Here is a 26,536-nt window from a genome sequence, read left to right as displayed (position 1 = left end):
CTCAGTAGCTGCTAAGTGTACTGCTGAAATAGCACCATGTAAGAGTGTTTGCTTTTGTATTACTTATAAAACTTTTGGAAACTCTTATTTTTGTTTCTCAAATAGTCTGAGGAGGCTCCTTTGCTTGCTGTTTCTACTGAGCCATCTGTAATTGTATCAGAGAGCAATTCTGACAAGATCACTTCCCAAGTGCCACAGATGCTGCAAGAGACAGATGTTTCTAGTCCCAATATTAAGCAAAACAGTGTGCCTCCTCCACAGAGTAAGTATCTCTCAGTGCAGTTTATTTGTCTGAAGTTAGGATGTACTTTTTTTTCCCCATAAAGTGTAGTCAGAATGCTTTGCCCTGGGGTTTGAGTTTAAAGTGCCATATCAGATCATTGTGTCTTATTTATACATCTTGTCATATTTTTTACTTCCTTAAAGGTAACAGCACCTTGATATTTTTGTTTTCATTGTGATGAAAAATTGGCTTCATATGCTTGGATGACTGAAAATATCTGTTAGGCTTGTCCAGTCCTTAACAGACATTTGGATGTACTCATCACCATTGGGACTGGAGCTCCATGCTGTGACTAAGGAGTTCTGCCAACATTGTTTCAAAGGGCTGCTTGCAAGTCTTCAGTGGAGAACAGATGGTTACTAACATTGCAGTTGACAGAATATTTAGCTACCAGAAATTTGGGAAAAAATGCAAATAATTCAATTTTCAGCCCACTGAGGTATTTTGATTTCTCAATTTAGCTCATTAGCATCTTTTCCCATATGCTTCCATGTAATTATAGCGGGAAACAGTTGCTTATTTGGGAGCAGAAAGATATTGGGTGGAGTTTTTTTTGTAGTCTAACAGCACATAGACCTGGCTGAATTGCTGCAGGTATATTGTTTTTTGAAAATATGCTGTGTCCAGAAATGTCAAATGTACCCTCTGTTGTACTTGACAAAAGTGTTCGCCCTCGAAAGCATTTGAAGTACTCACACAGTAAAACAGGAAATTTAGAAGGGAAGTGAGGATATGAAAGGTATTGCTTGGAAAAAAAAATGATGCTTTGATTCAGATTCTTTAATAAAATTAATAAATACTGACAATCCATAATAAGTTGCTGGCTAAGTGTTGAAGTACTAAATAAGTTTTTGATGACTTCAGAAGAAACATGATGACTTTATAATTACAAAATCTCATTCAGCTGCATTAATTGGCTTCTTGGCTTTTAACATATGAAACAATGGAATATTTCAAGTCAATGTATCAACTTAAAACTTTTTGTTGTGGTTCTAAAATATGAAATCTTTTATGATTGATTCATGCCTCAGCAATTGAAAGAACATCTCTTAGGTTCAGTATGTACAATACTTAGCATTTTTTACCACTTTTGGCAGCCAGGATGTTTTAAGGCAGTCTGTTTTATTAAGAACGTAGTGCCTCTTTATTGGAATATGGATTCCATGTAACCACAGCTTTACATAGTTCAGTACTTTTAAAAACTACTCATATGTAGTGGTTAAGAGCAGTGTAATCTGGTAAAAGTGGGCATTTAATGTCAATTGTGTACATGTATGTTATTTCTAGGCCAGAAAATAACAATGACTCTGCTATAAATAATATATTTGCAAAATGAATGACCTTTGACATCTAAGTATTTGTGGGATAAAAAAGGAGGATGAAATTGGCAAGTATTGTGTTAGATGCATTTCAAATGAAATTATTTTCATTTGAAGCAGGTGAATAAAACTTACAGTTGTTAGATCTGAATCACTTTGTAATAATACAGTGTGTATTATCCAGGAGTCTAAAAGCCAATTCTGTGTAAATGTTCTCAGTCCTAACACTATAATTATGTTTTGTTTTTTAGCAAAGTCTGAAGAAAGCTGGGAATCTCCCAAACAAGTTAAAAAGAAGAAAAAAGCAAGAAGGGAAACGTGAACTTCCTAAGATGGACATGTGTTTCTGAATATTGTCATGAAGATTATGCTGTTTATGCAATAATTTGTGAACATGTACAGAATTTTATATAAATTTCAAACAATTTTTAAAAACAGAACTGCTGTGAACACAAACATCTTTAAAAAGGAATCAAATGAAAGTAACTTTATGATATAGCAAACAGAACATGCTACATTTGAAAGACATTCTGAAGAGTCTGTTTTTCCAACTTTTGGAGAGAGATCTTAATTTAAAAAAAACTGGTTTTACAACACAGTGCCCTGTTTACAACAGATTATACTCTCATCTACAGCTGCGGATAAAAGATTAATTTCAAGGAGGGGTTTTCTGTAAAAATAATTGTCTGTACAATAATGGGTGTTTCTTGCCTCTCTTATGAGTGATGCATTAGAAGCACAGAATGTCAACCATTTGAATTTGTTTCATGCCTAATCAAAGTGCTTTGATTCAATACATAATCTGCCATATCTTTACAGTAAGTTGGTTAGCAAGTCTGCTAGCTATCGCAGGAATCTCAAGAGCAAATCATTCACCATTTGTATAGTCAGACCTTCATGGTTTATTATATGAAGTTAACACAATAAAACTGCTTTGGGTTAAAAGTTTGAGAATGTGATTTGAAACTTGAGTATGGTTCATGAAGTTATTTTTTATAATGTCTATTACCTTACTTGAATTATTGAAGATAACAGTATATTTTTAAGAATGCAGTAATGTGCATAAAATTGGTTATCTTTTTCATTCCCTACAGTTCTTGGTTGATTCAGGATCCCATCTAAAAACTATTCTCTCAACTTCTAAACTCATGAAATGAACTGAAATCAAAATTTTCCTTCTCCTAACACTTGTTGACTTACCATACCCAATTCTGTTGTCTATATTACTAAAACTCTGAAGAAATCAAAGTGAATTTTTCACTCACAAATTATTTGGATTTCAAAGATCTGTTGGGGAACTGGAGTAGCTTCAGACAGCTTTAATTGACATTGTCAAAAACAGTTATCAGGAACACGGTTTTTTACTGCCTTAACCTGTAGTATCTAGAATGAGTCTAGACTTCTGGACAGGAGTTAGTGTTTTTATATTAAAAAAAAATTATGCAAGTAAAGCGGTTGTAAAATAAAGAGCATTTCCCACTTGAAACTGTTAATTAAAATGGCATTGAAGATGTGTTGTCATTTTCAAGCACTGTAATGAGGTGGTATTAAACTGGAGATATGTTTGTGTCTGTAAGGTACATGCTCAGCCATGTACACTGTAAATAGCCTTTACAAAATTTGGTTTGCTAAGGATGGCATTTAACATCACTTGGTAAATTCAGTTAGAGAGTCAAGATTCTTTTCAAATGATTGACTTCTGGTTTTGTGGCGCAAATAGAATTGTTAACAGCTGTAACACGTGGTACTGGTCAACAATCTCGTGCTCTTACTATACTCAACAGTTTGACAGTATTGCAAGGCAAGAGCAGATAATGCAGCAAGCTGGGTTTAATTGTACTGAAAATGCACCTGCTAATGGAGAACTTTCCTAATAAATGGATACTAACTTGCACAGGTATTAATTAACTCCTGTATGTCAGGAACATGACACTCTAAATTGATAAAATAAATTGAGCATATTGATGGTATTGATTTATTTACTGGGAGGGAATAATGTTTAAGAGTGATATTTGTCATGATTCATGTGAAATAAATTTAGAACTGAAGTACAGCTTTTCAAGGAGTATCTGAAGGTGAACATGAAAAATAAGATATTATGAAATCATGCAGAGTCCTTTGCATGTAAATAATATTATAATTTTACTTGACTTCATAGTAAAGGTTAAAAAATATCCTTTGAATTCAGGTTTTTAATGTATGTCTGAAATCTGTTTCCAAACTGTATGTTATGCTACAAGCCTCTTTTATAGAAAATTCAAAGATCTTATGTAATGAAAGAGACTGCCCCCAAGGACTTTCACTGCATAAATTCTTTTTTTTTTTCTCTTGAAAATAAAATCAGTGATATTTCTGGGTTAGTCAAATAGCTTGTCACTCTGGAAAAAGAAACAAACTAGCTAAAACATAGGAACCCTGCTAACTAACTGCTACTGCTAAGCAGGGTCATATAAATACATAGCCATCCTTTCAAAATGTTGTTACCTATTTAGCAGCACCTCTTACTCTTAATATGCAGTTTCAATGTCTTAGAAAGCAAAACTTGCTTTATTTGACATTCATTGAAGAGGTAGTAACTCTATATCATCTTGTCTATAAATAGAAACTTGGTTATCTATGTACTGTCATGTTTCTATGATTCAAGCAGTGGTTAGTCTTAATGATACACTGAATCCAGACTTTGGTACTTGGATAGAGCAAAAAAACACCATTTTAAAGAAGCTTAATATTTTTTTTAAAGAAGCTTAATATTTTTTTTCTTTTTTTTTTCTGTTGTTGAATGCATGAAATGGTTTCATAAATCCAATATGTTGTTTTTTTCTAAATACTCTGGAATTATTTGTATGTGTAATTTAAACTTGTGATGATGTGTAATTGGATAGCCATGGCATATTTTTATTTCCTTTGTGGGGAGGGGAAGGTGTACAGAATTCATATGTGCTTGTTACAAAGGTAACTGTGCATTGGTTTGGAGGGGGGTGAAAACTGTATTTCTGATGCCCTTTTAGAAGTCTAAAGAAAAAAGTGCAAGTGAAGAGCACTACCTTAATATTTACTAAGAAAGAATGTACATATTAAAAGCATTTCAAAATTTATAGAAATACTGCTAGTACTGTTGTTTTGTAACTGAATTGTATCTCATTTGAAACTGCCCCAATAATAATTCCTAGCCGTGGGATTATCCTGTGAATAAGGCTTTTGAAAAGTGCAGAAATCAGAGTACATGGTTTAAGCAGACTTTCATCTGTTAGTTGTTGTGCCTTTAACTCAACTAGGTTGCCAGTCAAGATTTCAGTTGTTAAAACTTGCAGGTCCCTCACAGACTTGTACTTGTGAGTCTTCCTGGTGACCACTGAGTAAAAATGAACAGTTCTGGTTTTTCAGACCAGTACTAAAGATTTCTTCATTGTTCTGCTGTAACTGGAAGGAGACAAAGCCTGAAAATTTTGATTGCTTCTTGAAATATTTTACTGTTAAAATTCTGAGTGAATTACTTCATTTAAGAACAAGGAGCATCAGCCAAATTAATTTGGGGGAGAAGGAGCAGGAAGGGCTGTGTGACTGGTAGTTCTTAACTTGAAAGTAATGTGGCCACACAATGAATTTTGCTCACTGCAGGACTAACAGAACTGCTGTTAGTTGGGATGGATGTTGGGAGCAAGGTGGGATGATTTCTGTTTCTTCATGGGTGAGGGTGGGAATTATTGTTGATTGTGTTCTGTATCATGTTATTAATGATTCATGGGTTGTTCCTGTTGAAACTTAGTTGCATTACAAAAATTGTCTGATTTCCATAGCGGGTCCTTCAGTTGAAGAAACTTAAACTTCTGCTCTTGTCATTCTGGCTATTTGTACCAAGCTGAAGGTTTCTGGTTCACTGAAAGTTGTTTTTTTAACTAAAACTGTGATGTCTTTAATAGTGGTGTATTCTGAAAAGTGCATTTAAAACTTTTAACATGAAACTCATGGTTTCAGGAATTCATACAATACTGTTTAAAAAAACATGCTTAGGAACATCTGCAACTATAAAACATATTTGCTGTCTTATTCATAGCATTAAGTGATCCCTTAACTTGGCTTAGTATTTTTAATTCAGTCCATGGCAGAGGGTTGGTCATGGATCACTCGGAACCGGATTGCCACAATGGACTCAAAACTGACTAGGTATGAGGTGGTTCCCTGTTTCTTCACAGATAGCAAGTCCTGTACTAACAGTATTTCCACTTAGCTGTTCAATAGACTCAGACTTCAAGTGATTCCTTATTTCAAATACCTGGTGAAGTATAAACCAAATATGTTGTTACTGAGGTGGGCTTTTTCAGAGGCTGTTCTGATGAAGGCTGCCGCAGTTTGTTTTTCATGACTGCTATGTCCTTGGCCAGCCTTACCTATGTAGCTAACAAATAAAGTCATGCCTAGAGCTATGTCTGCAAACAAAGCTCCAGATGGGAGAGAATTCCTCTCTGATGTGATTCTGTAATTTGGACTTGCTTTCAGACAGCCAGGCTTTAATGTGTCTTTTGAAGAGGCTTGGGACCCCGGAGACCAGTGCCTTCCTGAGCTGTAGCCAGTTAGCCAAAAGAGTAGGAGCTGTATCAACTGCTGTCCCTCTGCTGCTGAGGGGCTGGGCATGGGTGTAAGGGATATGTGCAAGCTTTGATTCTGATCTCAGAAATCTTCAAAGGCACTGTGAAAGATCGGTAACCTCGCATTTTCACCTGTTCACAGAGGCAGCTAGTGAATGTGGAAAACGCCTGCAGCCATGTCTGAAATCACTGTGGTGTTAATTTTCTTCAAAAAGGAACAGATTTCAGGAAAAGCTTCCCTGGAGAGTAAAGAAGCTAATGATTGCTGGGACTTTGTCAAGAATGCTCTTCTGAAAGCACAAAACCTTCATCCCCTTTAAAGATAAGGGATGTAGGAGGAGCAAGAGCCCCCTTGGCTTAACTGTGAGGTTCTGCAATCTACTCAAAAGCAAAGCATACCAGAGATGGAAATGTGGATAAATACCCACTGAGAACTATGTGGACATTGCCAGGGTGTGCAAAGATGGAGTTAGAAAAAAAAAAGCTCACCTCCAATTGAATTTGGCCAAGACGTCAAAACATACAAGAATGGATTCTTTGGGTATAAAAACAGCAAGCAGAAACAGACAGCAACTACTGTCCTGTGATAAACAGGGCAGGAGAATTAGTCACTGGTAACGCTGAAAGGGCAGAGGCTCTCAACAGTTCCTTCACCTCTGCACCAGCACTGCTGGCCCCCCTGGCCTTGGGACCAAAATCCAGGCTGCTGCAAACACAGAGCCAGCAATGGGGGTGAGCAATTACAGGAGCCGACATTGCAAGGCTCCTCTCCATCATCTTGGGATGATGTGGACTTGAGGGTATGGCAGAAGACTGAAAAAGGCTAATGTACCCCATCCACAAGAAAGGTCTAAAGGAGGATCCAGGGAATTTTAGGCCCGTCAATCTTGCTTCAGTCCCTGGGACCATTATGGAACAAAACTTTCTGGTAGTTGTCACAAGTCAGATGAGGAACAGGACTGGGGAAAGCCAACATAGATTGACTAAGGACAAATTGAGCTTGACAAACCTGGTCACCCTCAGTGACAAAGTAAGCTGCTTGGTTGCTGTGGGGTGGGTGGACATTGCCTCCTGGACTTCTCCAAGGCTGTCAGTACGGGTTCCCACAGCCTCCCTCTGGAGAAACAGATGGGCTGTGGTGTGGATGAGTGCTCCATGTGGTTGTGGGAACTGGCTGAGAGGCAGCACCCAGAGGGTGCTGGTCAATGGCTCCTCCTCAAATGGGCAGCGTGGCACGAATGGGGTCCCTCGGGATTGCTGTCAGGCCCAGCTCTGTTTGATATCCTCAGAAAGAGATCGGGAAGAGGGGATCAAGTGCACCACAATGAAGTTTCCCAATGATACCAATCTAAGTGGTAAAGTGGATGCTTTGGAAGAGAGAGCCACCCTGCAGGAAGAATTGGATAGGCTGGAGAGTGGCTAACAAGAATCTGATGAAGTCCAGCAAAGGCAACCGTCAGGTCTTGCACCTGGGAAAGCATAACCCAGGCGTGCAGCACGGGCTGGCGTCTCCCCAGCTGGGGAGCATCTCTGTGGGAAGGGATCCTGGGATCCAGGTGGACAATCAGATCAGCATGAGCAAACAGAGCCGTGCTGGCACAGAAAGCCAACGGGGTGCTGGGCTGCATCCACAAGGGCACCATCAGCAGAGATCCAGAAGTCATTGTCCCACTCTGCTCAGAGATCATCAGGCCACGCTGGAATACTGTGCTCAGTTTTGGTCCTTGCTGTGCAGAAAAGATGTGGCAGGCTGGGGAGGGTACAGAGAAGAGCCACAGACTGGGAGGCCTGTCAAAGGGAAAAGGCTGAGAGAACTGGGTTTGTTCAGCCTTGAGAAAAGAGACCCTAGGGGAGACCTTATCACCATGTTCCACTATTTAAAGAAAAAATAGAGACTCCCTTTTTGCAAGAAGCCACATGGAAAAGACAAGGGATAATGGGTGAAAGTTATTCCAATTGGTTCCAATTGGACACATGGGGAAATTTTTTCATGAAGAGAACATTCAGCCTTTGGAATAATCTCCTCAGGGAAGTTGTGGTTTTCCCCAGCATTGGACACTTTTGAGATCCGGCTGAATAGATTCCTGGGCCATCTTGTCTCAACTGTGCTTTTGCCAACAAAGATTGGATCAGATGATCCTTGTACTGTACTGTAAAATGAAAAAAAAAAAAAAACAAAAAAAGGCACCACCCAATGCCATAAAGCTGGTCAGATACTTTATTGTTTGAATGCAGTAAAATTATGAACAGAAAACAGACAACAATTAAAATCTACATCACTGCTACTTGTCTTTTCCATAAGTGGTTTGGATTTTTCCTGTGGTATACATGAAATGCATCTCAAGAATTGTATTTCTATCAATCAAATTCTGCAGTTACCAAGGTGATTTTCTCCAGAAGTTTGAGACTTTGTCATGTCCATGTGTTCTTCAAAGACTTAACTGCTATAGGTTACTGCTGTGTTTAGCAGTATCCTTTTCATAACCACCACCATATGGCTTCTGAATTTTGGCAGAATGTAATCCATCGGTGATAGTCTGAGAGGGAATAAAGGCTATAAATTCAGTGATAAAAAAGCCTGTAGTCTTGGCCCAACTGAGTTTTATCAGGGGCAGTTTAGGACAGGGCAGCTGCCTCAGGTGCCTGTCTCAAGTAATCTGTTACAAGTAACCCTACTGTGCCAGCATCATCTTTCATTTGACTTTTAAAGTATGTTGTTCCAGTTTTGTGCCTTAGTTACACTGCCCTTTAGCTTGGCTGCAAAGTTGGAGTCTTTCAATTGCTTTGAAACTTTTTCAGATTAAACTTTTTCTCCGTGAACTCTTGCCTGCATGGTCTGAGTAGCCACTTCAAGAAAAACCAAATCTGAGATTGCATGGTGGCTCTTGCAGAGCAGTGACCAGCAGCCAGCAGTGTCAATGCCAGCTCACCCTAACCCGTGCCTGCCCTGCCCCTCTGCCTCACCTCCAGCAGGGGCAAAGGTAGCTGTTAAATCAGGGGAGGGCTGTGATGATACTTGAGAATTATTCTTACTCCAGCTGGCTCTCTGGTGTTTCTGCTGTAAGTCAAGTCTGTGGCCTGTGTAGTGGGGTTAATATTCTTGCATTAAGTATGAGATGGGCACAACAGTATTTAACAGTTGAGGTGCACCTTCATAGATACCATCTGTCACCATCATGATTTGCTGGTTACTTTAAAAACATTTAAAAATCTTAATCGGTGGATATTTTCAATATTTTCTTCATTTTTGTTGGAATTCTTTTCTGCATTTTCCAAGGATGGAGGTGCAAACAGCAATCTGCTCCGAACAAATGTGTTTATTTAATTTTTTTAAAAAAGGGAAAACCTGTCTTTTTAATAAACAAAAATAATGTTACTTGAACTTCACCTGTGTATTGAACATTTTTGAACAGTAGTACTAGTAGTAAGAAGTATTTAAGTGCTTTTCTGGACTGGGATCAGCACTTGATAGAATTGAGCTGGCAAATCAATACTGTGCTATTTTATATTCATATACTGCAAACATGCAGTTCAAAGTCATCCAACTCATGCAGCCTGCTGTTAACTGAGGAAATCCTTCATGATGTTTTAGGAGAATGTCTTTTTCTGTAAGCCCTTAGCAGGCATGCAAAACAGAAAATTTAGTGACTGTTTTTGTAATTATTAAAACACCTTAACTTGTACTTCCTTGAATACAAAAATATTTAATAGAGATGGATAACTGAAGGGTTCCAAAGCCTCACACAGATGACTGAGAGAGGCAGATTTTACCTACCCAAAGATTGCTATATGTTTTGGATTTCTGCAATGACTTCATGTGAATGCTAAACTATGATCAAACTTAGGCAGAAGTCATATGTGTCACATAAGAAAATAACTTTTTGTCTGTTTCACTTTGAGGCAGAACATCTTGCGCAGCACAAGATCACTCTGCGAAAGCAGGACTGCAAGTGCTTCACTTTACATTAAGAATTCCATCTCTAAAAATCTTGAATTTGCACTAGTATGCCACTGGAATTTGTGCTGCCAGGGAGCATTGTGCTGGAACACATTTTCTTATGTCAACACTTAGTGTAATGTTAACATCTCTTGAGAGCACCATGCATTATCTTTCACACAGTGTTTCACTTCTGCTTTGTGTTGCTGCTGTATGGAGGACATGATACAGTTGGAGGCTTTAAACTCTAATATTTCTTGAGCAATCCACCTCAAAAAAAGGTAATTTAGCTGAAGTTTAACTGAAGAAAGAATTACTAATTGCACTTTTAAATATTTTTTTCTTATGGCAAATGAGCAGCTCAGCCCTGCTCCAAATGAAGTGAGCTATCAAGAGGCTGTTCTGTCAGGGCTTTAAGGATGTCTCCATCAGCATGGTAAAACTCACAGTGAGGAGTCTTTTTGTCTTACAAATACAAAACACACCATTCCACCTGGCAGTTAAGTGGCTTTAAGGCTATATACATTAAACATCAAAAGGGAAGGGGAAATATGTACAGATTTGCATTTTCAAACTATGTTTGGGTTTGGAGAATGTCATGTTGGTGATCAGTGATTTTTACATTAAAAATGAAAGTGGTGAATGTGTATCATCCTGATCTGCAGAGATGGGGTTTCTGAAAGCTGAGACTAAACCTCTGGTATTCCAAAGGTTTATGCATAGATGTTTGACACTAAATTGCAGTGCAGATAATGAGTTACAATTGTGTCTTACTGCAATTACTCTTCCTCTGTGCCTTGACTAGTCCATTACTGAACACCACTATGAGTTGGGACAGCTCTGCAATGTTGGCTCAGTCAGGATTTCCCAAAGTTGCCTAAGGCTATAATCAAACATGTTCAGACATGTGCATGCCTATAAAATGCTTTACAGGCACAGTGTGGTAATATACATTGATAAGCTATATTGGGACACAGCAGAAAGCTGTGTGCTTGTGAGATGTGCTTTTGAAACTGTTTATACTCCACTCGGAGGTCAGCTGGCAAGTAATGCTATTTCAGTAGAATTGCATTGGCATTTATTATGTGATTTGCTACACAAAAGATGAAAAATTAGAGATATGATTTAAACTATCACAGTTACTTCTGGCATTAGGTATCTTAAGAGGATGTTTAGTAGGAGACTGTGATGAAGAGAAGCCAAGAGTATCTTTTGTTTTTATAATTAGGAGAATATTAGCGGCCTTGATTTTTTTTTAGATCAGTATTAGCTTCAGTCTCATCCCACCCACACATACACATGGTATTGGTGGCTCCATCTTATGTAGCTTTAAATCTAGATTTCCTAGCATTTCCTAATACATACAAGTGATTTATAAATTGGAACAAACTTAATCCAATTAAACTTTCTGCACCATCAGCACTGTACAGAAGTGTTTCCCTTGCTCTTGAAGTAGTAATATCATCAGTGCTGTATCCCTGCACTGCATGAAGGACACACCACAGACTTGTAATTACTTATAGTGTATTTAAAAGGTTACATTGCATGTACAGTACTTGCAGTTTGCCTCTGCAGAAAAAGGCCCATATTTGGCTGACTGGGTTTGCATTGCTATCGTGTGCTCAGCAAATCAATCATCAAGGGGATTCAGGACAGACAGCTGAAGGGGCAAACCCAGCTGATATTTTCACAGTACAAAGCCAGCAGCTCCTATGGCATGCTCTGCAGGCTTGGCTGGAAAGCAATTGATCTCCATTGGTGATTCCCTAATCAGCAGTGGATGGGTAAACAAGCAGAGGATGTGACACTATGAGAAAGTCAAGTGCTTTTTTTAGCATAGAAAACAATACATGTGAGACTGAAAGTTTCCATAATGTTCCGTGGCAAACCTCTGCCTGCAGTGAGCACTGCTGAGATGAACTGGATGGCATTCCCTGGAGTTTGTTTGAGAGTCCAGCAGACTTGGAAGAGAGCAGGAAAAGAGGGATAACTCCATAGATATTCAAAGTAATGATGTTGATGCTTTTCAGTTGCTTTAAAGTCGGTGGTAGCTCAAAGTTCCAGGTTTTGGCACGTTTGGCTTAATATTCAGAAGAATAAAGTGCACCTGGAGCAAAGTCTAAGCAGGTCCCCAGGTAAAGTGGTGAGTTACTGCTTGAAGCCTGACTGACATCTAAAAATCTGAAACTGGGAAGTGCTCCCTGTGTAAGTTACAGGCAGTAATAAATCTCAGTTATGGAAGACGTGTTGTTTCAATTCTTCTTGACTGTGCTTAAAATCAGTATTGGTTCTCAGTAGAATGTAAGGACATGATTTATCTCTAGACTGAGATTGTTGATAGAAGACAAAATGACCACAAGTTCTGCTAGATATAACAAAAAAAATCCAAACAGGTATGCAGGTATGTAAACAAAACATGTTTGACAATCAAATCGGGGGGGGGGGGGGGGGGGGTGAGAATATCTACATCCTTTCATATTAAAGCAAAAAAAAATGGTGGTCTTTTAAAAGAAGGGGAAAACCCATAGTGGCATAATGAAGAAGGGAATTAAATCTGGAAACATTCCCAGTGTTGAGCCGTACTCGAATCCATAAATTAAACATTAACTAATCTAACTAATGGAACTAAAAGGAAGTAAATGCTGTTTGATGTATATTAGCTTTTCTTAGAAGGTTTGCCTCTCCTATCAATCAAAGACCTGTGACCTCTCTGCAAACTCAGTATTAAAAACTGTCACTGAGATTTCCTCTGCTCAAGCAATCTGGCAAGCACTGAGGCTGCTGGCAACGCAACAACCAATTTATCCAACAGTCCTGTCTCATCCTTGTATGCTGTACTTTATGTTCTATAACTGGCTACAGATTATGGATAAAATGTCCCAGTCTGTTTAATACTGTGTCCAGCATACGCATTCAAGCCAAAAGACCAAAAGCTCCAAGTGTGACCTTCCACTGGGCTGGTGTTGTAAAAGTTCAAGTGTAAATCTGGGGATGTTTTAATCCAGGTAGTGGAGAGGAATGGGGGTACAATCCCAATAATGTGTGCATTGATTAAGTGAATATTGTTATGCCTGATACCTGCAGTGTTAAAAGCTTGTACAAAGCTGTCTAGACCCCCACACTAGTGAGAGAAGAAATAAACATACTTAAAGGACTGAAAGCAGTGTCTGATAAGCAGAAAGTTAATTTATCAAAAAATTGGAGAAGAATTTATGTAGAGTAGAAATTATTAGTATATGAGGTGGTAAAGGGCTCATTACCCTGGTGGAGGAAGAGGTGATGAGTTTTAGTTGGATACAGGACACCTGCACCTTCCAATTTCGTTGATAACAGCTGCAAACGGTGGTGATGTCTGCACTTCTCAGTACCTTCAGGTATGCTGAGCCAGCAGGGGAAAAACCAGGAGAACTGAAACTATTACAGAAATGTACAGACTTCAAAGGCAAAAGCAGAGAGGTTTTTTTTGTTAAGGTACTGGCAGAGCCAGGTTGTAAGTCCAGTGTAAACATCTTCTCCAAGGAAAATATGAACCTCTGGCAGCCCTGTGCAAAAGTGATTGGGAAAGAACAGCACGGGCAGAGGAGAGGAGAACAGGAGTGGACACAAAGCTTTGGAAGCAGGCACTCACTCCATGTGGAGCAGATCTCTGAGGAGAATGCAGCCCATGGAGAGCAAACTGTGTCTGAGGGAAAGCTTCAAGAACATGATACCAAATTGCAAATCTGCTGCCAAGCCAATAATTAGATAACTGCCCAGCTTATTTTTGAGGTTTCTTGCAAATGTAGCACAGATGATTTCATCTCATCCAAAACGTTAAAATTAATCTGTGAGGCTGGCATGAATGAGAAGGCCAGAAGAAAAAAAGAGCTGAATCTCAGTGTACTCTAGAGTCACTTCTTCAGACCAAAATTGAGAGGCTTTCAAGTAAGAAAAGGGGGAAAAGAAGCATGCAGTAAAGCAAGCTTTTCCTTGGAGAACATTTCAGCTCTTGGCAGGGCAATATATCAAAATATTTTAATGACATGTTTCTTAAAACCACCACCTTCAAGTAGAATTATGAAGCTGTGGTCCAAGGAAGCTGGAGTTAGAAGTACCCTTTACCACAAGGAAGGAAAATGGGCAAGTATATAAATTTCCTAAGGAATTAGAATCACTATCTTCTATAAGACAAATCATGACAAAATATCCCTGTAGAGAGCTAAAAAGTTCCAGGCCTTTCTCTCGACAAATGTTAAAGATTTAAACAGAACTTTTAAAAGAAAGAAGAAATAAATTTAAAAAAAGAAAAACAAACAAAAGCAAACGCCAACCATTTGTTGTCCATTGTTTGGTGCTGAAACACAAGAATTTGGCTCTGCAAGCACATCAAGCTGTGTCATTGCAATGGCTCTGTGTTGGGGAAAAATCCTGTTCTCACTCCGATCCACTTTACTCAAACAGGGGAATGAATGACCCCTTGAACCCAATTTGAACCAGAGCAGCAGTCCTATCTGATTGCATGTTGGCCAGTCTTTGTGGCAGAGAGGTAGTGTCAGACTTTTATTGGGGGCTTACTTCTTTTAGAGAGTACAGGTATTTTTTAAACTTCATTACAGGAAATATTCCTACAGCTCTGAATCCTTGAATCATTTGCAGCCGTCCTGAAACACAGGTTCTGAAGCAAGCTGAACAAAAGGACTCTTAACTACTCTTTACTACAAGAGTCTCTTTCTCAAAGTCGTCACCTCCCCGTGCCTGAGGACAATACCCAGACCTTGGTTTCTGGGCAATGTTTAACCCTTTTCTTATCTTAACTTGCCAAATACAAAACAATTAACAATACCTTTGTTCACTCTGGAGCAGGTGGCTAATCCTGCAAGCAGAAGATGCGATTCTCTGGAGCTGCCCTTTTGTTTAAGCGCTGTAGGCAATGCTGGGCAGCAGTGTGATTGAATTATTCAAAGCCAGTTGAACTGTGCTGCACCACCTCTGTGGGCTGTGAGCACTGATAGAAGGTGGGAATCACAAGCAGTTTCTAAGCCAGCTGCCCTCTTCCAGCAATCTTCTTCAGACAGATATTAAGAGGTATTGTTATAAATAAGAAGCTTGACTAGGCCAATATTCAAGCAACAATCAATTTATTAATTAATTATGGTAAAGTATGAGCAATACAGCGCTGGGTACAGTGGGGGAAGTTTTCCCTCCAACTGCACACCGATATTTGGGCTTACAGCTATTTATAGGGGTACTCATAAGCTCTCTCAGCAGCTTCTATTTCTACTTGTTTACATCACAATTCGATACACTATTGGGATTTAGTTTTTCTCAGGATGCGTCCCAAAAAGGAGGATCCCCAGATGGTGGTGGCAGCCTCCGAGATGTTGGTCCAGTTTCCTCAGGAACAGTGATGAATCCCATCTGGTGAAGTCCAGCTCCCCAGATGTGGGTCCCCCTTGTTATTACAATGACTATAAATCTCACAACAGTGATGTCCAGCTTCCCTTGGTGAAGCTGTAAATCCTTGAGATGATGTCCATCTTCCTTTCTTAAGCTGTTTTGCTCAGTTTTGTTAAGGAGTGAGATAAGCACATTTCCTTTCTATATATTCCAAAACTATAGTTTCAAGGATACAAGCAATATTTTAAAATTATACTTCAAAAGGTTATTATTGCAGCACCCTTTAAGGCCTGACTACAAGCAAAAAGCAACATCCTTAACGCTGTAATTCAAATGCTCCTAAATCAATCCAGGTTAATGGCAAACAAAAGCTAGGTTCAGAGGCCTTCTTCCATGCTTTACTTTCCTCAGTTATTATTAGAATTTGCAGCCGTCCCATGGTCGGTTTCCACACATATCACAATCACAAATACACACATTGCCTTTCTGTACCAGACACGAAACACAGCTTTGTGTTTCACAGGTTGGGAAGTAGCAGTAACCAATTTTAGTGAAAGCACAAGAAAATGTTCATGGACCAGAGCATCCTCTGGCAGGAGGAAGAAGTTGTCCCTGCAGCGAGAAGATCACGGGGAGACATGGGGAATGCAGAGCAGAAGCAGGACACAGAGTACACCGGGCTTTGTTAAACAGCTTGCAGCACAGAGAACAGTGGGCAGAGCAGCCAAGTCAGGCTGTGTCCCTTCCCAGCTGGCCAGCAGAGCTCTCAGGGTGTGCTGTGGGGAATGACTGGGTGTGTGAATGGAGTTCAGGGATCTGCAGCTCGGCTGTGGTGGGAGGGGCAGGCAGGAGCCGTGAGCCTGCATTTCTTTTCTGGGTACACCCCGCAGCCCTGACGCTGAGCAGCGGCTGAGCAAGGGCGTGTCAGGCTTTGCCCCTGTGCAGTGTTTCATTTCAGCATGGAGTGTTCCCTTGGAAAAATTTCCTACCATATCTTCCCACTGCAAAAATTATTTATTTCTTCAGCACAGCTGAAACAAGTGCTTGTAAGTAAGCTGTTCATTCTCTTGAGATGGTCTCACTTGCTGAGCAAGACAGCGATACAGGATACAGGTCCTGATCATGTTTTCATGAATAAAGAGGACAATCTCGAGTATCTGCTGTACCTCTGGAAACCTTGGCAAAACTCAGGTCTCATCCAGTTCAGAAGTTGCCCCTGTTGCACCTTAAAAGATTTTCCACCATCAGGGTGTAAGATCAGGTATTCTGGATTCAAAGCTGCCTCTGTAACACGTGCTTGTCATTTCTTGCTTTGTAAGGCAAAGTGAGAGACAAGGAAGTTTTTCTTACAGAGGCTGTGCCGAGGAGGGTCTGTGTCTGTGGCAATACTCAGGCTCTGAACACTCCCCACTACCAAAATCTTGCCAAGCAAACCAAATGCAGCTCGTTATAAATCAGAGAGTGACATGAAGCCTGATGTTTCCTGCTCTTTCCCATCAGGCTTTTTGAATGGAAATTAATAATTACACAGGAAACTGAAGTGATTAGTGTTTGCTGCTTATTCTCTCTTCCTTTTCCTTCTGAGAATATGGGGGTTAAAGCCACTGATTGGAAACCATAAGTGAAAGCAGACATGCAGTTAACCCCTCCTTACAGAGAGAAGGGCTGTGCTGGAGGATATTATGAATTGTGTCTGCCTCTCACAGCACCAGGACCTGAGTTCCTCCTGCCTGGCTGCTAAAGCCCAGCTTGTTGTGCCCATCCCAGGCTGAGGGATGCAGCTGCTGCTTTCCCGTTGGCAGGCACAGGAGCCCAGCAGGGACAGCTGCACAGATGGCCACAGACAAGGTGCTGCCTTCATCTGTGCCTCCTACACGTAGGACTCTCAGAAGATCCCAGTAGAGACCAGCTGGTCCAGCTTGATGCTTTCAGGCAAATAACATCCACCCACCCACTGATCACTCCCTGATCCCCCAGCAGCTGGTACTTGCTCCTTACAGCCCCACAGACAGTGTGGAGGGTGGAAACTACACGGAGAGACACTTAAGAAAGGTTTTATAAGTGAGGGTGAGCAGGCAGTCTGCTCAGCCAGACTCTGCACACGACTGACCTCTTTTATACCCCTTTCTGTCTGATCCTCCTTCTGCTTCTTCCCGATCCCCCTCCTCCAATTATTCCCTCCCCTTTGCTCCTTCACAATCCACTTCCTCTAATGATTCCTTCCAAAGTTTTGCAGAGTCCTCCTCAAAATGCCAAACCCTCCTGTTCTTCTTGTTTGCCCCTTCTTATCAGTGACAAACTCCAGGTGACCCTGCCCAAAGCTCTGCAGTAGCCCATCAGTCAGTAACCTGACACTTTCGGGTTTTGGCGTTGTCTCTCTTGTCCCTTTTCCACCAGGTTTGCATCTGTGTGTCCTTGTTTATGGAATCCCCCTTAATTTATTGCCACCTCTGCTTTGAAAAGGTCTTTGGTCAATAGCCTTCATGAAGCAGATGCTCTCACCTTCCTCAAGGGATGCACTCAAGGGTTTCATCTCTAACTTTCCTGCTCTCTGGCACTAAAGGACAAGGTCTCTCAAGGTTATCAGTGAGATAGTTCAGACCCCACAGTTTGTGATTTTCCTTTGGCCTCTGGAATATTTGTCAATACTGATGCTTCATTTTACAAGAATTTCAGTTTCATTTTTGAATGAGAATCTTGAAAATATTTGGCTTGTACATAGAATCTAGTCAAAATTATAAATTCAGGGCTATGTGGCTTTTCCTTTTATACACAAAAATCCCTGCCAACCCCTTGCCAGTTTTAAATAGACAAACTAAGAACAGAGGTTATGTAAAATTTCTACATAAAGTATTTTTAACTTAATTTACTATAGTGGCTTTATAAGTAGGGACAAAGCATAGTTAGAAATGCTCATCTGTGCCAAGTTAGCTTTTGTCTAGAAGTTCCTGTTCTGTGCAGATGTATGTATGTATGAAATCATGAAGAGCCCCAAAGCAACCATACAGGGAAGCACTGGAGTATTTTCAATGTTATATTTTGATGATAAATCGTGTAACTTGGTAGCAAGCCAAGATGGATGACAGTAAATAAATTATGCTTAGGGTCAGGGTAGACATACAGATCTTCTGACAGTATTTTCTTCATTGTTTCATCTGCAGGACAATGCAAGCCTCAAATAATAAAACATGAAAAGTCAGCTGCTTGGTAGGAAGTTCAGCTCAGATCTGCATCAGTGCTTGAATACGCAGAACTGGGTTCTTCCTCCTAATGGTGCATGTCCCCCTCACACCCCACCATCATCAGGGCATTAACTACAGGTATGTCCGGGCCGGCTGTTGTCTGTCTCTGCCCAGACAAGGGTGAGATGGGTTCGCTCCCTGGGCTCCAAAAGACAAGGCTGGACTCTCAGGTTCGGTCTTCAAGGTTGTTTATTATTTCTTATCTACAAAGTTTTCTCTCTGCCCAGCTGGGGTCTGACCAGCAAGGCAGCCAAAGGCACTCTGACTGCCCACAGGGCGGTCGCATCCTTTTATAACAAAGACTACGTAAACTATATTTATCTTTTGTCCCCAATACTTATCATTTTTATTACCAAGTGTACCTTTACTAAGAACCTATCAAAAATACCTACGTCACACAGAAAATGGAAGACATGAAGAAGGAGGAAGAACCATGTGGCAGGCCCCAACTCCCTCCATCTTGTTTTTCCAACCCCCCTGTACCAAAATCTTAAAATCTGTGCTTTAACCTGTAATTGTGCTATTTCTATATCCTTTAAACACCAGTGATTCTCATATCCCCATATACAGGTGGTACATCTCTCGAAAGGTCAAAGTTGAGCCACCAGGTACTTTTGGCAACTTTCCAAGGCTCCCAAGCCCCCCAAGGTTCTCTCGGTATCTCTGGGCGTCAGGAGCGGTGCGCTGAGTTCTCACACAGGTAGTGGCTACGAGCTTAATGTTACCTTTGTTAGAAATGATCAACGAGAAAGCCAAATTAATAAATGCGAAAGATTTTATTTTCGTGACCGAAAACACAGTCCTCAAAAGCCACAGTCAAAGAGACAGCGTCGAGCCCGGGACCGGCGCTGTGTGAACCTAGATCCGACCTCTATCGCACCGGATCCCCCTCTGTTCACAAACGCCCTTTCCAGCAGGGCTGTTTTATACAGTTTTTTATGCCTGAGGCAGAGGTGCCCCGATTTCTTTTGTCACCCCGCGTATGTATGACGATTCTTTTTACTCCACAGGGCCGGACAGTCGCTGTTTCCTGAGTAGTGGCAGGCGCTGCTCGTGTATTCAGTCGCGTATTCAGATGTATGTTCTTGACGACTTCGGTTATCTCGATTGATGATATCTATCAAGTACTGACCGTCCTCGGGTGCTCCCACCTTGGGGGGTTCCGGGGGAAGCCCACCTCCGCACCAGCCACGTTCTTTTATTTTTTAACCAGGCATTCATTCCTGCTGCCACCAGGAGATTCGCAATTTAGGTGTGGTAATCTGTCTCTGGGTAGTCCGTGGTCAGAGGCTCGTTGGATGTTTAATTGATTTTACAATTTTTATTTTATACATTTTCTACCTAAGCATGAATTACTTTACATTTCATATTACACCTTGTATGTCACTGACACGAGGAAATCCCAGGCACCCCAATAGCAGCAACTTTGGGAGTGGATTAGGAGGGCATTGTGAAAGAAAGCAAATGTTCATGGCTGCAGAATTCGGGGTAAATTCAAACCATACCACGACCTCCTCCGATGTTATCTTCCATGATAGAAAAATTGAGTTTATTTCTGCTACTTTGCCACTCAAAAATTGCGAGAAGAACTACAATCTTTGCCAAAGAAGCTCCGAGCCGGTTCGCTGTCCCCGGGCTCATTCCCGGCGCGGCGGGGAGCATCCCCCGGAGCATCCCGCGGGGAGCGGCCCTGGCCCGGCAGCGCTGGGGCCGGGCTGCCGCTCGCTGAACGCCCGGGACTGCGCCCCCCGAAACCCTCCCGCGCTTCGGCTGCTCCGGGCTGCTGCTGCGGGTACAGGCGCCGGCAGGGACCGCAGAGCTCCCTCCGCCCCGCTGGGCCGGGCCGGGCCGGGCCGCGCTCTCGGTCCCGCCCGCCGGGAGGGGCGGCCCCAGCCCGGCCCCGCCCCGCGGAACGGCGCGGACAGAGACGCGGAGCAGCGGAGCCCCGAGGAGCCGCCGAGATGCTGAGCTCGCCGTGGGCGCGTTTCTACTCCAACAGCTGCTGCCTCTGCTGCCATGTCCGCACCGGCACCATCATCCTCGGCGTCTGGTACCTGGTGAGCGTGCCCCCGGCTCCGGGCGCTCGGCACCGGCTGCAGGGGCAGCCCGAGGGGCTGCTCCGCGGATGGGGATGCCGATCGCAGCGGCTCGGGCTGCCCGGGCAGCTCAGGAGGCTTCCGGAGGGAGCCGCGTTGTTGGAGTGGCGTAATGCGCAGGCAGCGCCGCGCTCCGCGCCGCTGATCCCGGCGGGCACCGGCGCAGGCTCTGCCGAAAGTGGGGCACGGAGCGTGTGCGTGTTCGGGGCTCCGGGCAGCGGGGCAGCAGATACAGGATACACTGCACGGGCAGGCGAGGGAGGCTCTCAACCCAAAAGCTGTGTGGGGGGTGGAAATGTGCTGAGTGAAGACCCCTGGGGTGAGGGTTTTCCCCAAACCTTCGGGGTGGTCTCAGACCGGGGTGGCTGCAGACACGGTCCCGCCGGTGCATTAGCTCCAGCAAGGCTGCCCGGCCCCTGGGCACTCATGTTTTATCATGTTTTATCATCTCTGGTCGCTGCTTCACAAAGCGTTCGGGTGTTCTTGTCACTGCTGTCCCCTGTGTGGCAGGTAATCGTTGGCAGTAGCGTTTTCCTGGTAGGGAGCTGAAACCTTCCAGGCAGCTGTTCGCAGGTACTAGAAAGATACCTTTTTTCTGCTAGGATTACGGGACATGAGTGAGGAATTTACCCTGGAGACGCCAGCGTTACCAGCAGTAACCAAAGGCTGTCGGACGCTCAGTTATTTGGCTCGGGGAAAGACTCGGTGAGGAGGAGCCAGTTCCTCTCTGACAATTGTTTCCCCATCCTTGGCGATGTGGGGAAAGCAGTTTTCCCAGAGCTGGTCCAGCTGTAGTCGCAGGGTGTTCAGAATAAAAAGAACTGGTTGTTTGCTGTGGGTAACGTAGATACACTTCTCAGCCTGCTCCGGCTCTCGGTGTGAGGAATCAATCTCCGTCTGACGGCAAGGCTGTGCAGAGCCGCTTGCCAAGCATCATTTCTCAAATGATTGCAGACGGAAGCAGATTAGACCCGGACTTATTTGCTAACTACTGAAATTCCCTGCAGAAGCAAGTGAAAAATGCAGGGCTGCCTCCACAGTAAGACAGCTCATTAAATAAATTCAACCCGTGTAATAAAAAAGCTAGGTTGACATTTATGTCCTAGAAATCATATAAAATGTTCTATGTCCTGTAAAATATGTATTTCACTACTGAGAAAATCGTGCATTAGTTCAACCATTTCTTGCTCCTGGTTTAATAAAATATGGTTAATAGCGACATCCACAGTGGTACAATATTGACAGTGTTGTAAAAGATGCCTCCCTTTGCCTGGCTGCAATTAAGTTTTGATAAGTTGTAATATGACCTGAAAGCTTTTGAACGTTTCTTCTAGGGAGCTTATTAATTCTTTCTGCCTTCAGCTGAACGAAGCCTTTTCACATCAGCTCCACAGAGACAGGGATACAGATATTTTAGCTGTTCAGTGGACCTAAAGTTATTTGAGGAAGAGGGAAGTGCATCACCTCGGCTTTGATACAAAGAAAAGTCTGATAGCTTTTTAGACTGTTACCTAATCTGTTACAAACATTTAAATACCAGTGGGCAAATTTCACATAGTATTTTACTGGAAAATTTGGTCTTAAATTTCCTTTCCTATGAGCAGGTATTTCCTGATCTACACCTCTTGGCTCTTTTGCTTTCATAACTTTTTCAGGGTGGATTTCTAAATTACTTCAATCTGATACAGTATACATTTCTTTTTGTGCTTTTTTCCTATTGCAAGTATTTGAATTTTAAATTTAATCATTAAGAATTGATATTTAGATGCATGTAGATAATAAATGCTAAACCTTTTTTTTTTTTTTTTTTGCTTATTATGTTGGGAAACAAAAAGTAAGGAAGGAGTAGTTCCATGAATGAATGGCCCTGGTTGAAAGTTCTGGTTGATAAAGTCAAATACAAATGGATTTCTTTGTTTCAGAAGAACAAATATGGGTTGGTTACATAACCATATAATGTAACATATAAGACCATATAACATAACATATAAACCCATATAAACCTATAACATGGTTTTATTACCGTGTGCTGTTAAGGATTAACATAAAAATAGATGTTGTCCTGGTGGCATTTTTTTCTCTACATGTATTTTGTGTGATTGCGTTACTCCAAACCACACATGACCTAGGAGCATTACTTCAAAGTTCAAAAACCCTCTCTGAGTTTTTGCAACACCACCATGCATTTGATACATGCTTTGCCATTATTCCTTAAAGGAAATTACTTGAGGAAAAACATCAGCCTTGAGAATGAAGAGTTTTCTTGTTGCTTTTTCATTTCTTACTACCTGTGAGGTGTAAGTTTTATTAATTCTATGACAATGAATACAATGATTCAGTAGTAGAAGAATCTGAAGGAGGAAAAAGCAGTAGCTTAGAAGTTTTGGCAGACTTTTAGCACATTTTCACATATTGTACCAGTTTTGAGTTAGCATAATTTCAGGAGGCAGAATTTAATGTCTGAGCAAATGTGGGAAAAAGAGGGGCTGAGATGGAATTCATCTTCCCATAGCAACGCTCCACGTGCCACGCTGTGCGCTGGGAGTTGGAAAGGTGTTGATAACACACCAGTGTTTTGTCTGCTGCTGAGCAGGGCTGGCACAGCATCAGGGCTGTGTCTCAACATTCTGCCCCCCACCCCCCATCAATATGCTTTAAGTTTAATGTTTTAATTTAGCTTTAATGTTTTAACTGCGTGTTTGGAGTCCTACAAATAGTGGGGAGGGTGGGAAGCTGAAGGCACACAGAGTCATTAGTGCTGCTGTTGAGGGAGTTTTCCCACAAAAGTGAGAGGCAGAGCAGAGCTTTTCCAGCTGCAGACACTTGCAATGGTCTCATAACGTATCAATAGCTGGGAAATAACAATTTAACTTTATTTTAGAACATAGTGGATCACAGAATATTAATGTTTCCATGGCTCTTGTGTTTCAGTAGTTTCTTCCTGGTAGAGCCATTGGTACTACATCTAGAGCAGTATAACACATTGCTGTGTGATATTTCAGTATAGCATAATAATGCAATATACATGCTGCCACCGAGCACTGAGGTACTTCAGTGTGAAAAGGGTGGAGTAGCCAGGGGAAATTTCCCGAAAAGAATATAGCCCACACTTCAAGAACTAGTGTGCTGCCTTGGGGAGAAAAGCTTAACAGGGGGTGCTGCAATGTTTAATACAAACATTATGCCAAGGATTAAAATGTCAGCAATATGGCTGACTGGGGGTTAATGTTTGTTTTGAACCTGAGGACCAGTTTGGTTTGGCTGGTTGTTAATTTTTGAGGTTTTATCTGAGACTGTCCACTTCTCTCTATTATAACATGAAATCAGAGGTCACAACAGTAACGCAGAAACATTTTGGGGCACTAAAGCCTTACAAGTCTTGCATTTAAAAAAAACAAACCAAGTGAAATTAAAAAGTCACTTCCCATAGCTGAATTTTGTCACGGTGCTGTTCAGAACAGAGACAATGCTGGAATGAGCCAACTTCAGTTGTGATCTCCAGTGGGTGCTGGAGTCTGGAGAAGCTGGCATTTCAGTTTCCAAGTGACCCAGTCAGTGCTGGTGAGTCAGAATAACAGCACCCCTGTCAGTGACAGCATGTATACACACAGCCTGTCTTCTTCCTGAGGAAATGGACTTCACTTTCTGTGTCTAAAACACAAAGGAGGAACATCAGATATGCTGACAGTGTCATGGAAGGATTTTCCACTCTCCTGACAGTGGGAGTGGGGTTTCTGCATGCCCTGAGGATCCACTGACACCATCTGGGATAGCTGGAATTCTGATTATTTCTGATTGCTTTGGTGGGGACGAGATGGAATTGTAAGGTATCAGTTTAAAAAACTCAAACAATAAAAGAAGGAGCTTTCCTATTTGAGCTCTGTGTGCCCAGTGCCTCCTGCTGCCTGTCTCCGGGCAGCAGAGCCCTGGGCACAGGCTGCTCCTCCCCGAGGTCCCCAGCACCCTGCAGCATCACCTTTGGCACCTGCAGTGCCCGTGCAGTGCTGCTGGCCCTGGGCAGAGCATTCCTGCAGAGCAGGGCGTGCTGTGCATCCACCGTGCCCTCCCTCTGCGCTCCCGGAGCTCCTGACAGCCAGGGGCTAAAAATAAAAACTAATGGGAGCCTGAGAACCTTTTATAACCACAGGTTATCGAGTTGTGTGGCTCTCACTGAAGGATGTGCAGTAAGAACATAAATAGAGCGAGCAGAAGTTTTTGGCCAAGGTAGGTTAGATGTTTGAGCTGCTATTTGTGGAAAGCTCAGCATGAATTGCCAGTTGTGACATTTCGGTTCTGGATTTTTTTGCTAAAAGCATGTCTAATATCTATCTCTGTCCCAGTCATCTTTTAATAAAAGGATTGAATCCTAATGATGAAAAAATGTACTGGTAGTAGATTTATATTGTAAAGGAAAAGAAAAGCACCACGTGCTATGGTCTCACAGATTCAAGGTTGAACACGCTGACAACACCGGTAGAGTGCACTTGATCTGATGTCAAAAGCAGAGTGCAAATGGACATTTTGTGACGGGGCCACATTTATGTCCTGGCGTTTTTCAAGCCTCACGCAAAACAGCATGTATGGCAATGTGCTTAAATACCAGTCAGAAGATTTCAGTAATCTTGGCTTACTTGGCAGGGGGTAGAGATCAGCAGTGACTGCTCATGTAAACAAAATATCCCTGCACCGCATCCTTCCAAGCTGTTCCATCCACTCTCCTGCAAGCTTTACACTGTCTGAGACTGCTCACATCGCCAAACCTGTGACTGAGGGTCCCTTTCACAGGTTGTGAAGGCCTTTTCAGGAAAAAGAAAGAAATTCTAAGAAGAAGTTGTTGATTATTTTCAAACCTGGGAGAATCAGGAGATTTTGAAAACTGAAAAAAGAACTGAAGTTCTGAAAAGAGCAAAATCACACAATCAGAAAGCCTGAGGTGTTATCTCAGTGTCAGGTTGTGGGAATTTTCACGAATACAGATATGCAGCCTTGTGTTTTACTTAGAATATTAGCTTGCTTTGTCTTTTTATGGAATGAAGTGGGCTAGAAAGAAAGGATATGTCTGTATGAAGGGCCATAGTAGCCAGCTCACTGAAGGCTCAGTTCATATCACCCAGGGATGTCACTTCCAGTGTTGAGCCAGTGGGATACAGCTGTGGGATTATCCTGCAGCACCACCCTTTCCACCTCCAGTGACAGCCCAGTACTGCTGGCCCTGGGGAAAGGATTCCTGCAGAAAGGGACCTGCTGTGGAATCACCAGGTCCTTCCTCTCCATGGCCAAGGCCTGGGCTGCACATTCAGGGGAAAGAGCTGGTGGTGCCAATGACATTCCTAATTCCCATCCCTTGGCAGGAGATGCAGTGTCAGCAGTCAGTGACATTTCTCCACTAGCAAGTGAAGGTGTCATAATGTGAAATTACTTGAGATTCCCAATTCTTCTAATAGAAATGGCTGAATTGATGTAATGTTTATGTCCCAAGTGCCTTGTCTATAAAATGATCATTAGTTTTTCTGTTGTCTGTACTTCATAAGATGAAAGACAAGATCATGGAACAAAACCAGTAATGTTCCCAAGTAACTCAATAGACTCTTCCTATGCACATGCTTGCTATTGTGGAGAGAAAACTTGGAATTCATTGTGAATAAAGGAGAATATTAATCCTCCTTTTAAAGGCTTCCCTGATGATTGATGTACATG

The 26,536-nt window shown here is 42.0% G+C and overlaps 2 protein-coding genes across 3 annotated transcripts in view; both read left to right on the top strand.

Moving 5' to 3' along the window:
- The window catches only part of MTDH (metadherin), a 32,439-nt gene extending 29,328 nt beyond the window's left edge, over window positions 1-3,111 (top strand). For both annotated transcript variants that reach the window (XM_084204534.1, XM_084204533.1), the window contains 2 exons: window positions 106-262; window positions 1,854-3,111. In XM_084204534.1, coding sequence (XP_084060660.1) covers window positions 106-262; window positions 1,854-1,924 — 228 coding nt within the window. In that variant the 3' untranslated portion in view covers window positions 1,925-3,111. The remainder of the gene's footprint in view (window positions 1-105; window positions 263-1,853) is intronic.
- A 17,544-nt stretch (window positions 3,112-20,655) lies between these two features.
- LAPTM4B (lysosomal protein transmembrane 4 beta) overlaps window positions 20,656-26,536 on the top strand; it is a 60,088-nt gene continuing 54,207 nt past the window's right edge. The window contains exon 1 of the mRNA XM_084203256.1: window positions 20,656-20,800. Coding sequence (XP_084059382.1) covers window positions 20,705-20,800 — 96 coding nt within the window. The 5' untranslated portion in view covers window positions 20,656-20,704. The remainder of the gene's footprint in view (window positions 20,801-26,536) is intronic.

This window comes from Fringilla coelebs, assembly GCF_963513975.1.
Source record: "Fringilla coelebs genome assembly, chromosome: 1".
NCBI classification, from domain to species: Eukaryota; Metazoa; Chordata; class Aves; order Passeriformes; family Fringillidae; genus Fringilla; species Fringilla coelebs.
This window is presented reverse-complemented; position numbering and strand designations above follow the sequence as displayed.